The sequence below is a fragment of the Gobius niger genome (assembly GCF_951799975.1).
Source record: "Gobius niger genome assembly, chromosome: 3".
Taxonomy (NCBI): Eukaryota; Metazoa; Chordata; class Actinopteri; order Gobiiformes; family Gobiidae; genus Gobius; species Gobius niger.
The window spans coordinates 26,450,346-26,468,269 of record NC_136854.1 but is presented as its reverse complement, the minus strand read 5'-3'; the positions used below and the strand labels follow the sequence as shown (position 1 = coordinate 26,468,269).

The following is a 17,924-nucleotide window of genomic DNA, read 5'->3' as shown; positions in this document are numbered from 1 at the left end:
GGCTATATATCGTCTAGGACATATATGCAAAATACACATATTTATAAAGAGGACTCATTAGTCTCATGTTGTATAATGTTTATTTTTTACTAAAATTATTTTTACAATTTGCTGAGCATAACAGAATTATGTACACAGTACAGATACAAACAGTTTCAATAAATACCACTGTGCGCATCACAGAGGCACAGGCTTCCTCCACAGTACACATGTGGCCTGTGTTCAGTTTCATACAGAAAGGCACTGAGAGAGTGTCTACACGCGTGTAAGCACATCATCTCCCATTTTAAACAACAGGCTCCAAACAGTGACTGGGACACAGAAGGAGTTCAAGTGACTCCACTTAAGTACTTTGTTGCTTAAAGCTTCCCTGTCCGTAATTACGCATAGAGTTTACGTCCACAGTGAGACCTTTAAGGCTTGTGGCTTTAACCTGATTAACCCGTGGATATTTTCTTAAGGCGAAATCACAGAGAATTTGACAAAAAGGACAGGTCAATCTCTGAATGTCCTCAAATAGCCAACTGTTATAGAACTATAACAGCAACACACGACATTATTCTGAGTCTGTTCCACACACTGAAGGCATCGGCCTACTAGGACAGGTAATACATTCCATAGGCCACAGGTCCACTGAACAGTCCTGGGACTGGCACGCTGGGCCTCGGGAAGCCGCTGGACGGCCCCCAGGCCGGGGATCCTACATGCGCTCCGATTGGGAAAGGCAAGGCAAAAGTTGGTAGCACGGGTTTGGATGCCAGCTTGTACTTCTCCAGCTCGGCCTCCTGCAGCCTCTTGGCCTTCGCCCTGCGATTCTGAAACCAAATCTTGACTTGGGTCTCGGTCAGGTTGAGAGAGTTGGAGAACTCGGCCCGCTCGGCAATGGACAGATACTGCTTCTGGCGAAACTTGCGCTCCAGCGCCAGGAGCTGAGAGGTAGTGAACGGCGTTCGAGGTTTGCGGTTGTTTTTGTGCTTGCGCAGAGTGCACTGCGTTGGGCTGGAGCTCCCTGTGACAGAGGGAACAAGTTAGAGGATAATTCGCATGACATGGTAAAAAGTGGGATCAATAGCCTACGTACAATCATAAGAGCAAAGTAACCTGATTAATGCATCATCGTGGAGATAAACAAAACTTTTCCATTAGCTTTTTCTAAAGTAAAACAAATAGAAGGTCTGATAAAATAATGCAGGCTGTACAAAAACACAATAACATGTTCCTCACATTTCTGATGTCATTTTGGACTGCACACACACGCACACTTTTTAACGATATTTCTAAAACGTTAAGGCTATGTGCGTAATTCATCAGTCCATTGATAAAGCATGCGTAATAAACAATGTGCATTTTAACAACTGACTTCCACAAAAAGTCCATTACATTTAGTAGCTATTGTTCTGCATGATGAACTTACGTGGAGGAGAGGAGAAGGAGGTCGTCTGGAACCAAGTGCTCTGGTCTTTGTCGCTGAGCTGCGCGCTGTCTTCACTTGGCGAGAGGGAGGATGCGCTGTGCGCACTGTCTCCAGGTTTTCTCTCCGCATAAAAAGTCCTTTGCGGCATCTGTTGCTGTGGTGACTGCGTCCCGGACTTATTGAGCGTTAAGTCTGTGCCAGAGTACGAGTTTCGACAGGTGGTTTTCTTAGCGATGAGCGACTCCACGCTGAACGGGAGGCAGCTCCGAGGCTCTTTAGGTCCTTTCTCCGCGCTCATGTCTTTGGGCTCCTCGGTGTCTGTGTCCCCCTTTCCTTCTCGTGGCGGTGACTCCTGTCCATTATTCATGTTGAGGCGAAGGAAACGGGCCAGGTACGTCCGTGTTGGCCCCTTCAGTGAAGTTTGTATGAATCCCGTGTTCAACCTTGTGAGTGTTGTCAGTAGCCCTGACCGGACGAGGGTCGTCTATAAAAGGGCAGGAGTTGTTTTACTCCACCAAAACCTCCAATCAGCTGCACTTGGTGACTTCATGACGTTGAAGCGCTCGACGCTGATTGGCTCGCTGCCTCGCAAAAGGAACATCAAGAGGACTTTGAAAGGAAGAAGAAGTTAATCATACAGACCCCATGCAGCGCGCCCCCATTCAAGGCTCTCACAAAAGTGGCTTAGACCAATTTTAGCGCAATTAAGCAGTGGGGAGGACTCCTTGCCATTTCCATCCATTAGGAGCAGCGTCCTCTCCTACTGTATGGGAACTAAAGAGCCCCACTGACATTATCAAAGCGAGACTACATCTATCGCACTTCAGAGCGGCGCGCCCTTTGAAGACAACCACTGTAATATTTACAAACTTTATTTAGAGACTGGCCCGCGGCATCGACCCAAATCTATAAACTCGTCCAAATCCAAACAAAAGCGACAGAAATTGATTAGGTCTGAGCGTTGGTCACACAACATTACAGCAATTTAGGAGCTGTCATTCGCTCGTCTCCCGCACAAAAGCCCCAGTTGAGAAGCAACAGGCGTTTCTCCTCTCTCCAGGTCAGAGCATTTAATAAGCCAGACGAGTTGTGTTGTGCGAGGCGCCAGACTCGGCAGGATCAAAAAACGGAGATATACCTCGCGGGGAGAGAGGGGAAAGAGAGGAGGGGAAATAAAAGAGGCGAACAGTTAACTCCACTTAACCAATTGTCCCGCAGATATTTCATAGTCCAGTGCGTGTAGTGCAGGAAGCGGGGGCGCACCGAGGGTCTTAGCAGTGTTTTCCCATGTTTAAATTATAAAGTGAACAATGATGGACTCAGCCAGCGCCACGATCGGATCAATAAGATCCAGCCAATTAGTTTACACCTTAACTGATAGCTATCATCACTTTTACAAAGACACAAATTAGTCTCACTGACTGATTCACTGCTTCAACAACAACTTTACAGTTCATCAATCCACAGATGCATTATCTACTATAAGCAGATGTACCAATGACCCACACACAAAATCAAACTTTATTTGATTTTCTGTGTGTTTAGATGTTTTCAAATTGAAAACATTAACATGAACAATTAAGTTTTATGCCAGTTTTAAAAATATGAATTTAGGAGTTCCACTAGGGAGGGCATCAGCCTCAAACTTGTGAAATAAAACCACTGGATCAAGATAAAGGACTAAACCACATAAACTGAACTACATATGGTCTGAACTGTGAGTAAACGGGTAAGAAAAACACAAAAATGAAGTTATCTTTCACTAATAACAGTCTAAAATTGCAGATGATCCAATGTACCACCAGAATAACCACAGTTTGATAAACCACTGCACCACAGAGTGCCACTACACACAACGTAAATCACTGTTTGTGATGCGATGGGCAAAGTTTTAGAGCAAAAAAAAGAGAAAAGAAACAATTAAGTTGTGTAGCTTTGTTCTACTTCTATAGATGCTCAGTTGACAAACAGATGCCACTCCAGTTGTCTCCAGTTATCCAGAGTGTTGTTGATTTCTGGAGATTTTTTTTGTTTTTTAATTCATGCAGTCCTTATATTTGAAGAGTTTAGTGGTGCTAGGCTAGCGCATGTCTATGGTAACTAGTAGCCTGCATTAAAAACCTCTTCAAAATCATTGGGTAGTCCTCAAAACGTTGCCATATCTGATTTGTAGAAAGCTCCATGTGTATTAATGCCGGTTGCAGGTAAACAAACTACTGTAGATCCGGTAACCTAGGAGATCACTCCGCCGCTGCGTAGCAACCAGGAAGCTGATGCTGCTCAAATATAACTTATTTTAAATGCAAAATGGTTGTAATGTGCTGCTGACATATTAATTAACCCTTTAAGGTTCCGGTCAGTGAGTCAGTCAACTTGAGTCAACTTGAGTCAACTTGAGTCAAGGGCGATGCTTTACGCCCTGCTTCATTTCCTTTGTGACACATGGGGACTCTCGTCTGTTTGCCCTGAAATCTTTCAATCTAATCGGCCCACGCTGCACGTCCCACACAAAACAACATACATCACAGATCTATACATAGGATACCTGGGCGTCCCAGGCGTCCTGTCCCCTGTTTCGCCCCTCTCTTTCAGGCCAAAAGACATTTCTGTAACAGCGTGCAGGCGGGTGAGCAGTGTCATGAGGTGTTAGAGAGTTTGAAAGCAGATCTGAGGCTCAAGGTTAGATACTCTATGGGACAAGCTCTCCCCTCAGCTGCCACCACAGACCTAAAGATTTTCACATGTCCAAGAGCGCTCGTGTTTCGACTGGACCACTTAGACACTTCACAATGTGTAAAAGGGTCATGGATGAATATAAAACAAGCCACACATTTACTACTTTCAGAAACTTTGGTGAATAAAAACGGGAGAGCTACTTATGCTTGAGTGTGAGATGTTGTTTATTATTTACATTTGGAATGAGTGCATCATGTATAATGAACAAATACGGTGTGTAGCTAATACTGTAGCAGAACAGCACAAATTCACGACTACTTTTTCAGTTTTAGGTGTGCATAAAACTCGTTGTCTATTGAGAGTAGCAGACTTACTAGCCAGACCTTCCTGCATTTGGCTAGTTGGGGTTATTGTAAAGCGTTGGTCACATTTGAGTTTTATAATGTGATGCTACGACACGAGGCATACGCAAAAATGCCTCCCATAAATGTAACGACAAAACTCTCCCACTTTTCTGCCTCATCACTGTTAAATCCTGATTCACATGAGGCACACACCATGGCATGCTAACCGCTTGCATTTAAACCTGGGCCTTGTGCAACACTACGGAAAATATTTTGACCTTTCATTTGACTTAACAAGTTGATCCCATCCACATCAGACCCACTCGAATCCTGCACTTAAATGCCAGTTTGACGTGCCCTGCCAAAGCCACTTCCTCTTGCGGCATCAGCGTGCCCTATGTTCCACTGTAATGAGGGAAATATTCTCCAAGTGAACCAAGCAAATTGCCTCCATCATGGCTTCTTTTTTGGGGGTTGTAAAAATGCAATTAGGCAATAAAGAGTCCCGTTGAGCTTTTAGATTGAGCTCAACTGTAACAAACAGCGGAGAGATATTTTCTACAATCAGACAGAAGAGGAGGAAAAAAAAAAAAACCCACAAGAGGTGACAATGCGATTGGCAATTACGTCTGGCTTGCCGATGGCCATAGAAATACACATTCTTGAGGAAAGTGTGTAGACAATACGAGTGGGCGAATTCGGTCGAGCACTGTGCACTAGGAGCTCTGTGCGGCTGCTCCGCGGTCGCATTCGCCAAACCAAGAATGTGGCCACAATCACACACACACACTGCTCACAGCCAGGGCCCAAAGCAAGTGTGCTGCGAGATGAGGGTTTTCATTTTTTTTTTTTTTTACTCCTGGCTTCGCTCCACACCAGGCCAAAGCTGAGAGATAAATGACAGCAATTTGGTTCATATTTTCTTATAAATGCATAAAATAAACTAAATGAAAACATGCAGTGAGTATCAACTGGTGGGTCAGGACACAAGCCTTTGTCAAAAATGACTGTGTTGGTCATTTAGGATTGCTCAGGGTGAAAGGAGAGACGTTCAGCAAACTGTTGGAGCCAGGAGTCAAACCCACAGCACCGAGGGTGGAAAATCGCTGTGCTCGTTATTTAGATTATGCGTTATGTAAGCAATGCATGAATCGACTAAACACTTAGAAAACGCAGCATTTTGATATTGATTATACTCAACGGGGCCAAGTTTCAAATTCTTTTTACTATAAGTGAGAATCATTTTTTTCCATTTAAGTCATGGCCAGGACAGATTGAATGTGGGTCCTGAAGCTACAGGAAATTTGCTACTAATGTAATATGACAATGTAATCATTAAAGCAGGGGTACCTGACTTTTTGCTGTTGTAGAGTACATTTATTTTTGCCACCACAGAGCATATTGTACACACTGGCAAAAAAAAAGAAAGAAAAAAAAAACAGACCTTGTTGCATTGTCTTCACTTACATATTTACTGATCGATGGAAGATAAAAGTATAATCTAAGCACAAATTATTTTGGGGGTGGTTCCCCCTGCTGCCACCGTTCAAAGCTGTACACGGCCATGAAACGTGCATATAATTAATTGGCATGAACATTTCTGGTGTGCAGGAGGGATTGTGAGAGCTAGAAATGAGTTTGGACCCAAACTAAACATTTCAAAAAACAGGTACCCCAGCTTTAATGTTGATAATCACATCATGGTGTCATCTTTTCTTTTTGCTTGATTTGTTTCAAGCGTTTTAAACTACTGTTAAATATATTCTGAGGTAAAAGTGATAAAAACAAATTCACTCAACAAGCAGTTTTTAATACTTTTGTGGACATCAAAGCTCTTCATTTTAAATATGTGTGAAGCTGTCTCATAAACTGACTACTTCATAAACCTTTTCTCTGCTTAAGTCACAGTGGACAAAACAGCCGGGATCCGAAGTGGCAGAGCTTGTCTGATGGTAATAATGTTATTGCAGGCACCAGAGGTCACAACAAATGTGAGTGTTTGAATATCCTGAGATTACAATTTCAAAGTCCTCCCCATGAAAAATGGAACAATGGCACCGGGTGGGAAGTTAAGAAAGCGGGGGTCTCTTTCAAATAAACATGCATGGCCCGCTTCTGAATGGGGCTTTTCCACGGAGCAGCCGGATTGGTTCTCAGAAGCGTCCCACAATGACAGGCCGGCCCAAACACGGAATCAAAACTTCAATGTATTTAAAGTGCATTTTATTATCCAACTGTTTATGTCGCCATTGCTCCAACCGGGTGAGGACGGGAAAGTAGATGGGGGGTCAGCGTTGCCCCCGTTGGTGTGCTATTGCTTAATGAGCCTGAAAATACAATTGCAGTGTTCTGGCTGTGAAGGAAGCCTGCAGGCTAGTGTAAATTAGCAGCGCGAGGAGGAAGCCCAGAGGCCGGCTCTTGCTGAGCGCTGAGAATAGAGAAATAGGAAAATCCTGTTAGCTCAAAGCCATTGAAGGAATCACGGTGCGTTTGGAGATTGAGAAGTGAAGTCGAAGGCACTTGTTGCTGCAAACAGACTGCTGCATACAGGACATTACTGAGGTTTTTGGCTCATCTCGAAACCATAATTCCAGTTCGCTCCACACAATAGCTCTTTTCAGCCACTGCTACAATCATCATTCAACTTAATTTTCCATTCTTCTGTAGATTCCGAGGCAGCGTCCCACACTGCACATGTTCTGCTCTTTTGACCGCTCCGCTCGGCATCTGTTGCCCAATGTCTGCCCATATCTGCATTCTAATGCTCATATCCTGCTGGGATGTTAACTTAAGGCCCACAGTAATTGATGGCTTCCACACTTCAGCATAGTCCCCCCTTCTTCCTTCTACCCTGCCGATTGTTGATATATCTGAGTGGTTTTGGGGGTCTTTCACTCCACCATTGTTCTTTTATGGAGGAATTATAATAGACTAAAGGATGGAGAGAAAGGGCAGTGGCAGGGGGGACCGGGGAGGGCTCAAAAAGAGAGAGCCGCTGATATTTAGTGAACTCCGAAGGGGGACTTTTCTTTCTCTTTCTGCAAGTTTGGCACATGCCTTCTGTTACTAAGTGGCAGTGCTTTGAAAGAGGGCCATGCAGTGGCTCCAGTAGGTGCCTAGACTTACAACCCTGGCAGCTGTTGTGCTGTCTCTGCTGCTATAGAGCGCTCTCCACAGGTGAGCTCCCAGTCTCCGCTCTGTTCAATGGGCCTTTCTCAGGCGTCAGCAGCAGCAGAAGCACTCTACACTGCAATTACCTTTATCCATGGTCCTGCTCTGATTCAGGATCAGTGATTTATATCTGTGTTTATCACTCAGCTCCTCCCCTGCGTATGTTTTCTCTGTTGCATCTACAGTGGACAAGAATTAGCATAAATAAACAATGATTTGCCTGTATATTTTGATGAAATTAAATCTGTCTAAATGCCTGCGTAGAATGTGTTTCTCGCCTGTCATCACATAAACTGTGTGTGAAATGTGGTGCTTACTGCAGTGGTTGGCTCTTTATTTCCTTAATAGCTCAAGTTGAGTCTAAAAGCTCTCATCTGGATTGGTAAACCGCTCTAAACGATGTTGTTGTTTTGGTTTGGACACGTTTCACCAACTCCTCTTGTTCTTTCTTCAGTGAGGAAACAGTGTGCTGTTTACTTTGGTTCTCTTTTCTGTGTTGCAAACTGTTACATATTACTCCAAAGGTGTGGTGCCTCTTCTCTCAAAGGCCTCCACTGTTTCCCCCAAACTGCTGCCAAGCTGGGCTATCTATTCATTTGGTTACTTAAGTGTAATTGCTCCCCTTTGAAGCCTCAGAGAGGCAAATGATTTGCTTTGGCCTCGGGGCAGTAATGGTCACCGAGCCAGCGACCCCCTCCTGGTCTGAGAGCGTCGGAGAGACCGCGAGAGGCCAGCTCCCATACGGAGAAGAAATAATACAGCCAGGGCCGCTCAATTTCACCTCCTTTTCATCCCATTCTTTGAAAACTTTTTATTAACAACAGCTTTCTCTCTCATAGCGGGCGCCAGCAGAGGGAGGGGTGGTGGTGCAGGAGGGGGCAGAGGATATCAGCACGCTGTCCCCTTCACACACATCATCAATAGTGACAGGTCAAGGAGGCAGTGAGAAAACTCCCCCGCTCCACAGCACTAAACAGCACTCATGTTTCATCTGCAGAGCCCAGAGCCTGTCAGCCGGCCCACTGTCCTCATAAGTATACCTATACTCTTTATTGTGCACATAAAAGTGCATGTGATTCACAGGGCTTCAACCGGTGACAGTCTGTAGAGCTGCACTGCACAAAGAGCCCATTTAATGCTGAAAATTACTGCACCACTTACTGTAATTGTCACAATTGTGAGCGCATTGACATTGTAATCTCATAATAAGATAATGGGGTCGAAACTGTGTACAGGAGTGTGATTAGAGGGGTGTAGCTCCCAAAAAGGGGTTAAAATGTCAAGGGAGAGCATTCTCCTGTCCCGACACAGACAAGTATATTGTGTATTTTGTTGTGGATGGATGTGACTAACACACTTGAAGGTCTCTGTTCTGTTTTGAACTTTGGTCCTATGAAAAAGATTACCCCCTAATGACCTGAAATATGAAGTTGTATTCTCAATGCGCTGCCAGAAAGTAACAGCAAACCCCCTTTTAAGAGAAAAAAAGCTTTCTAAATTGTCCGAGTTATCTCCAAGACTGAGTGGAGCCGCATCGAAGTGGACAGGCATCCATAAAAGCCAACCTGGTTATGAATGCTGCGTTTGACTTGTATCATTTTGACTTTGAGGTTTTTAAGAGAGAAGTATTCCCTGCCGTGGAGCCAGATGGTAACAATTCTTGGACATATTACGAGCCACTCTCTGCCAAACAGCATACCTTGGGGCTGTGTTTTCAGTGGGCTATAAAAGCCAATAATGTAATTTTGATCTATTTTATCAGATATCACCCAGCCCCCGCTACGTTTATATAAGACAATGTTTAAAATGGGACAAGAAGTCTCTGTGTTTTGCTTTTCACTCTGTAAGTGCATAATTTTCAATATATGACCCGCTGGGCAACTGTGCTTGTTTGACTTAAAGGCTGAAATGTGCGGCTCAGAGCCAAAATGGTGGTTCTGTGTCAGTAGTCTGGCATATGGGACTAAGTGCACGTAAAAATACAGTTGTGTCCACTCAGTGATTTGTGTAAAGAGACACAGTGGGCTCTTTATACAAACACCTCAAAAATGTGACCTTGGATGAGCGGATAGCAGTGACACAGTAGCAAAGTATCCCAGGACCAGACTCCTCGCTGACCTTGTCAAAATCTCCTTTGGACCCTTTTAAGGAGTCCCCAACGACCGACTTGTGTCTTGACTCATTATTACGCGTTGCGCACACGTGAGGTTGAGCCTGTACCGGATTTTCTGGACTATAAGTCGCACTTTTTTCCATCGTTTGTCTGGGGGTGCGACTTATACTCAGGTGCAACTTATATATCAAAATACATAATTTCACATGTTTGTTATTTCCATACTGAAAATACGGTAATTGAGCAGCAGAAAAAAAGTTTGGTGTGAGCGAGAAACTTGTGAGGGACTGGTGAAAAGCAGAGGACACTCTTACTGCAATGAAGAAAACAAAAAAGCTAATCGCGAGCTAAAAGCTTGAGCCACAGCTAGAGGAACAAGTTCAAAATGAGAGCTTGGACAACGTGATGCCGGGAGAGGCTTGTCAACAGTGCAGTTACGCCTCCATGTCCAGGTAGTTGTCAACGCTGGTGAGACTTATACTCCAGAGTGACTTAAATATGTTTTTTTCTTCTTCATTATGCATTTTTTGACTGGTGTGACTTATACTCCGAAGCGACTTATAGTCTGGAAAATACTCTACATTGTGGATTGCCCAAAGAACTCTAAACATCTGTGTGTAACTACAGAGGTTTGCTGGAATAGTTAAAGTTTGGTTGTGCTTTGATTAATTGTGTTAATGCTTTGCCTTTTAGAGCTCGTCTCATGAAGCGGAAGTACTTGATGTTATTATAATCACCCATTTTAAAGGTAGTGATAATAGATTAATCCAGGCCATCGACAAATGATTACAATCCACTCAGAGACAGATGGTTTGCTGTGGTAACTAAAGTTTTTCACCTTACATTGAAAACACCTGAAATTGAGTTCAAATGGATTCCTTACAAGAAAAGTCATTATGCGGGGATACGTCTCACCAACAATCTCTATAGAGAACGTGAAGACGGCCACAACAAAGCGCTGTGATTGAGGTCGTGAGCTCAACTTTTCCATTGTGATCCTTGTTGTTTGAGTCCTGAGTGTATCACACGCACAACTGCCGGCCTGCTGTGTGGAATTAACTCGCAATAATGGCACTACACACTTTAGATGCAGGAAATCGGACAGCCGCGCTATAACTGCTAAAACGGTGATTAAAAAACCCAAATTGCCTCATGATGTTGGGCAATTAAGGAAGAGAGGGTTTGAGGCGAAAGGGGGGGGTGCGCTCTCCAAGTGTATTAGCAGTTGCGGGATGTGTAAACAGCGTGCAGAGGGCTCGCCTTGTCTATTCGGAAAAATAGGACTTTAAAATAACTTCGCCAAATGGGAAGGTAGCTAGTAAAGTATAATTAAAGATCACAATATTAAGTCTGTAATTTGCTCCTCTGTGAGATCATTAAGTGTCTCTCCGGCCCAGTTTAATGGCAAACAAAGTGCACGTAATTAGACAAATAGAGAGCTGGAGACATAGCAGCATGTGAGACCATGAAGACCAAACAAAGTCTGCTCAAACCTGCTTTGTACCCTTTATGGCAACGAGGGGTGTTGTGATTTTACTGCAACAAAAGAGGCTAATTCATTTTAATAATCAGTGCAGTGAGAATTTTCCTTCAGACAAGTGCTGTTGAAATTGCATCATCACAAGTACAGCAGATGAAACGTTTCACCATCCGCCCGAAATGTAGCCTCCAGTAAATTGAATTGAAAGTACTGTGCATTGACTGTGCTTTTTTCCCTGTTTATTCCTGAATGTTTTCCCTTCTTGTCCTTAGAAGTGCAAGTCCTAGTTATTTGGGTATAACTTTACATAGCTGCTAGGGTAAGAAAGAAGTATTGTCTCCCCACGTTTTATAAAAATATTTGGGTACAGCAAGTTTTATGTTTCTGTACGTGAAGTGTTTCTTAGCAGCTGCTTCCCTGTCGGAGCTTATTATTGATGATACCTTTAGTTTTTAAGTTGCTCAATGGCTCCGCCCTCACCTGACTTAAAAACACAACCTCAGTGTAATTGTCTGAATCAGCCGTTTTAGACTTGATTGATTTCAATTAAAGAGACATCATTTTATCCATTTTAGGTCTACTTAAGATCCTTAGATGAGAAGGGGAGAGGCTATATGCTAACGCCGTCTGTGCTCTGTTTTGTTTTTGTTTGTATTTTTCGCATTTTGGTCACTTTTTCATTGCATTTTTGTCACTTTTTTTGTCGCTCTTTCGTGGCTTCCTTGTTGATTAATTTTTTTGTTGCTTTTTCATCATTCTTTTGTCATTTTTTGTTGTTGTTATTGCTTTTCCAACACGTCTTGGTCGCTCTTTTGCCACTTTTTTGTCACATTTTGGAAGTGTTTTTTTGTGTCATTTTTTCATCTAATGTTTGTCCGTAAATTGTCTCTTCCAGTTTCTCCTACCACTAAAAACATGTAAACTAGCTTTCCCTCTGGGGCCAGGACTCCCCAGGAAATGAGATTCTTAATCTCCGTGGGACTTAAATTAAGGTCAATTAAATAAAAAGGAAAAAAGAAATTCATGTGGAAGTACTTTCAGGTCAAATATTGCATGAGTCAGTCTTAAACATCGCTGACTCTTCAGTTGAAATAAATATGTAAAATAAAAAAATATTAAACTCTATTCATTATTATGAGGTTTTCTCTACTTTCAGAAAACCTTAAAATATGATTAAGGCTATTAAGAGAGTAATCAACATGTCTTTTCGGTTTGTCTGAAACTCATTTCATTAGAAGGAGCTGATGTGAGCGATTAGGCTGTATAACAAATCCTTGCGAGGTGGGAGGAGCTACAGTACTTTTAATTATTCTCTGCATTGCTTATTAATTGAAGTTTTGCTTGTTTTTAATCTGTTGTTTTTATGTTGGGTGCAGCTGATAAAATGAATTTTCTCCGGGATTAATAAAGTATAACATGTTGTATCGCATCGCATCATATCGTATTGTATCGTATTATATCTTATTATATCGTATTGTATCGTATTATATCTTATTATATCGTATTATGTCGTGTTATATTGTATTGTATTACATTGTATTGTATTGTATTATATTGTATTGTATTGTATCGTATTATATTGTGTTATATTGTATCGTATCTTATTGTATCGTATTATATTGTATTTTATCGTATTGTATAGTATTGTATCGTATTCTATTGCATTGTATCGTATTGTATCGTATTATATTGTATTGTATTTTATCGTATTGTATCGTATTGTATCGTATTCTATTGCATTGTATCGTATTGCATCGTATTATATTGTATTGTATTTTATCGTATTGTATCGCATTGTATCGTATCGTATTATATTGTATTGTATTTTATCGTATTATATCGTGTTATATTGTATCATATCTTATTGCATTGTATCGTATTGCATCGTATTGCATCGTATTGTATCGTATTGTATGTTAACCTCTTAACCTCCACCGGAGCCAAGCACATTTTCTCCAGTTTGGCTTTACTCAATTCTAAAAACTTCTTGAAAAAAGTGTTACAATAGCGACAAAAATGAGACAAAAAAGTGATACAAATGTGACAAAAAAGTGACACAAAAGTGACAAAAAAGTGACCAAAAAGCCACAAAAGAGAAAAGAAAAAACTCAACGCGAGGAAAAAGATCCGTTTAGAGCCGTTTTGTAGGTCTTCGCTTTCAAATGAGGCATTACACTGGCCTATAAGCTCCAGTCGAGAAGCTTTTAGATTTGGGTAAAGCTGAACTGGAGAAAATGTGCTCGTTTAAAGGCTTTATTGATCATTTGTTTCGATAATCACTGTTCACGATGCAAGGTCAGCTATAACTCAACATCACTATGAGGAAAGATTAATTAATAATAACAAGCAACAAAGAAGAACAACACAAGTCACTCTTATTTATGTTCTTCCATAATGTTATTTTGACTCCCTCGTGCCAGACCAGAAGAGCCAGACTATAACCGCGAGTAGAATAAGACATTTTCAATTCAACGGAGACTTCATAAACATGATTATATTCCCAGGGAGTCGTTTGATGAACAGTGCAGAATGAGACTGTATAGGTGCCACGGACAATCAGGAATAGCAGCCTGTGATCAAACAACGCGCACCAGCTTTTAATCATATCTGACCTTTTTAACAAAACATGTTCCTCATTTAAGATCAGAGGAGGGCTGCACCGCTGGGTTTATCTCCTCATTCTCCTATCCCCTTGATGCCTGCACCGCTTGTTAGGAGCCATTGTCAATAACAAACACAAACTTTTGCCATGATAGAGCAAATTGGACAAAGGAATCCAGCACAGCATCGTCTTTGTCCCTCATCTCAACTTTTCTTTTTTTTTCTTTTTTCTCCTCGTGGTGAATTTGTGGTTGTGTGCAATCCTCTAACAAGCTCCATCTTTGACCCGGGTTGTATGTTTCCAGAAATGTCATGTCTTGTAAGTCAACGAAAGACTTTAATGTCCACATGATTTAACATTAAAGCCCAGGGATTCAAACAGCGGGGCCTCGTGCCAGAGAGGTAATAATATACCCCTAAATGAGAAATTGTAAATGCTAAATACATCCTACGGTTCATGGGAGCAGGCTGAGGAACAGGGAGCTTCTGTGCGAGACTTTTATTTCATATACAGTTTTTCTTTCAGATGCAAACTGAATTTCTCTCTCTGTTTTTTCTTTGGGATTGCCACGGCGTATCGGCTTAAGTAGCATTCGCTGACTTAATTAGCATGGATTACAGCAAATGTCCCTGCTCATGCAACCCTCAATTTAAGCAGGCGTCACACTGCGCACACCGTTTTTTGGTTGCTACTTTTAATCTCTCTCTGTGTGTATTGTTTGTTTTCGCAGCTCAGTTCAACCGCCAGCAACATATATACAGACATACAGCCGAACTCGTCAAACTAGTGAACAGCAGCTACGAAAACAACAGAATTACCAGTATTTTCTGCCTGGCAAAAGCAAATATCACCCTCAAAATACATTCAGTTAGAATTCAGGGCAAATATTTGTCCATGTTTCCCCCACACTTTCTATAAATGTATGCTTTAATTTACAGCTTCTCTTTGTAAACAGAAGATGCCCGTATTGACATAATCATGCATCAGGATGTTTCTACAAATTAGATCAGCCCTCCTATTGAAGATTGTGCAAACTTTCATTATATCCCCGCACACAGAGGGCATTTTAAATTTCGATGCAAACTGAACTTTAATTCTCTCAAACTGAAGCGTTGCCATCACATGTCAATATAGCAAAATTACAGCAAATGTTCTTCCTCATGCAATGTCACGATATGGGTTTGGGACATTCACAAAGAGAACGCTCCATCTTTATTATATATTATGTAAAATGTATAATGAATGACTGACAATAGCAAGACAAAAAGAAAAGTTCATTTTGGTGTAAGTATAGGCATTTTAGGCGTTTTTGACTTCTCCCTGCTCCCTTTCCAGTAAAATCTGTATCTGTATCTATGTGAACAGTAATGTGATGTATTACACATCTGTATGCTATTGCTTGAAATAAACAATCAATCCTCTTTGCTTCGAACCTATAGTGATCCTTAGTGCAGCTCAGTGCAGTGCACAAAAACACACAAGTTCACAGAAAGAGGATCTGCTTCACACACATACATGATACCAGTGAAATAAAGCAGCTTATTTTCTGGGAAGAAGAAGTGATTTTTTATACCAAGTTACGGCTCTGCTTAGTTTTTTTTCTTTTTGACCAATGCAAATAATTTTCCAAAACATGAAATTTACTGAAAGTATTTCTTCAAGTTTCACCATGCTCCACTCGCAGAATGAATTTATAGCGTCGTTTCACTTTGTAAACAGAATATGCCACATTGACCAGGCCTTCATCACACTGTTTCCACACATTAGATCATTCTATGCTAAATACGATAAACTACGTACTTGCAGGGAATTTACGAAAAATAAAGCGGAAAAAGCCAACACTGAAAGCATCATATCTGCGAGGCTCTTGGCTTGTGTGTGTTTGTGCGCTGGCCACAGCATTGTCTGGGTTTTATGCAGAGCAGTAATCAGGTTTGGAAAAGGACTACGGACCTGCTCTCCAAGACACGGTGTTGTCCAGTAAAAAAAAAAAAAAAGAGACTGTAAGCTAAATCCTTCTTTACTTTAAACTTGCCTGTTATGTCCTTCTATATGTTTGTTTTCCTCCGTTGCTTCGGGCCACTTTCATTTTCAGGAGACCCTGCTTCAATTAAGAGTGATGGAACCCATGTGTCCCTTATCGGGGGCAAGTATCTTCTTCTACCGTTGGCCTTTGAAACGGTGGGCTGTAATTGGGCTTTAAAGGCAGATTGTCCCAGGGTGCCGCCGCCGCCCGTGCCTGTCCGAGCGGATCAGCTGACTGCCACAGAGTCTGCATACCTGAGGGAGCCACCGTAAGTGGTTCTGCATGGAGTGGAGTGGCCGCAGGGAGGGCAGCTATCCCAGGAAGCACTGTTAACTACAGGGCCCCGGAGCAGCGGACAGCAGGCACAAGGTGTGTGACACTGGGCTGATCACATTATATGGTTTGTCTGAAGTCTGACACTGTGTGAAAATAGATTTGAGTCACACCAACCTGTGGATACAGATACTGTTTCAAAGTGCAGTAGATTGCTCTTTTCTCAATTTGAGAGAAGTTAACATGTATGACAGGAAGCACTTGTGATGTGCTCCAGAGAGATGCCGACTCGAGCCTTTTCCAGCGACTATGGACTGTAGGCAGGTTACAGGACCACTCAGTATCACAGTCATCTATTTACTAAAAACAGTTGAGTCATTTCGAACGCTAAGAAAGCAGGACTTCTTAATACTGTATGTGGTCCTATTTTAGACCAGCTTAGTCCACTTCAAGAACAAATGAGCCCAAATGTAAACTGGTTCAGTGATGGTAGAACTCAGGTTTGGTTAGGTGTCTCTACTGTATTCATATCCGTATTCAATTAGAGTGCAGTGAGAGAGAGGCATCTCATATCAACACACACAGTTACAGTAAATACAGAACGTAAAACAAAAGACAGCTCATTGATTGCATTATAAGATTAGTAAGACGTCCCTGTCTAGTAAACTAAACTATATGGCATGAAACGTTTGGGAAGCACAAGAGCAATAATTCAGGGAAGAAAAGAAAACGCACTCTAACTTGTGACGCAGACATGCAGTTATTTTACAAAATAACACAGTACAAATGTAAGTTTGGTCGGTGTTAATAAGCCACTTTGAAGTGTAGCAGGTTCTCTTTTGTCAATGAGGCAAACCAAATAGGATGCTGCTAATTGTATGACTAATGTAATTACAATAGGATAAAGTTAAAACATAAAAGGGTACGTTGTGTGGATGCGTGCATGCCGCAGAGGTCGTGCATGCGACTGACACGGTTCTTTATTTAGCTTTATCATTGTTGAGTCATAATCAGTATTACTCCTTTTTGGAGAATGTATACAGTATATGCGTTTCAGCCATGTAATGCCTTATGTAAAAGCCATCTTGTAAATGGTCTTGTCTTCTAAGATCGGATACTGCAAGTGTATTTAATTTTATTCTTTGCTGCTTCTTTGTTCTTTTGTTCCTTTTGCACTATGTTCCTTGTATTATTGTGAAATGAGAATTTTTATTGTATTGACTTGGGGGTGGGCAAATATAAGCTGTTTGCTTCGGCCCTCTCCTTTTGAGCAGAATGTTCACTGCTCAAATAAACTAAACTAAACTAAAATGATGATTTTCTGGATCTCATGCGGTTTAAAATGACACTCAAACAGTATAGTTCCATCTCACTATTTCTAAAAAAAACAAAGCAAAAAAACACTAATTTGCATGGACAAAAGCCTTCAAAATAAAAGCATGTGTGAGTAAGCGCTTTAATTTAAAAAAGGGGAAAACGTTTAATGCTCAGTTGTGACAGAGACAAACTGAGCTGAGTGGAAAATGAACTCAGTGCAATCATCTTTTGTTTTATCTGACACCGCACTGGCCCGCAGCGCTTGTCTTTGCGCCGCTTTGAACTGTACTCAATCCCTTTTGATTTTGTTTATTTCTTTACATATTGTGTTTACCTTTGGCAGATGCCTCACCAAGTCATTACAGAACAGAAACACATGCTCTCGCTTTAGCCTTAACTGTGGAAATTTGCCCCGATGCTTAGACGTAACAGCATCGGACTGGGGGCGAGCTTGTTGCCGGCGCAGTGAGGACTCCGCGACATCAGAGTGACTGCTTTAATTGGGTAG

The 17,924-nt window shown here is 41.8% G+C and overlaps 1 protein-coding gene across 1 annotated transcript; it reads right to left on the bottom strand.

Moving 5' to 3' along the window:
* Window positions 1–68: 68 nt before the first annotated feature.
* LOC306960239 (homeobox protein MSX-2-like) lies at window positions 69–2,006 on the bottom strand. Its single transcript, XM_079552607.1, has 2 exons — window positions 1,415–2,006; window positions 69–1,009 (listed from the first exon to the last, which is right to left on the bottom strand). Exons 1-2 carry the CDS (start codon window positions 1,779–1,781, stop codon window positions 597–599), a joined length of 780 nt encoding a protein of 259 aa, XP_079408733.1. The 5' UTR covers window positions 1,782–2,006; the 3' UTR covers window positions 69–596.
* Between the last annotated feature and the right edge of the window lie 15,918 nt (window positions 2,007–17,924).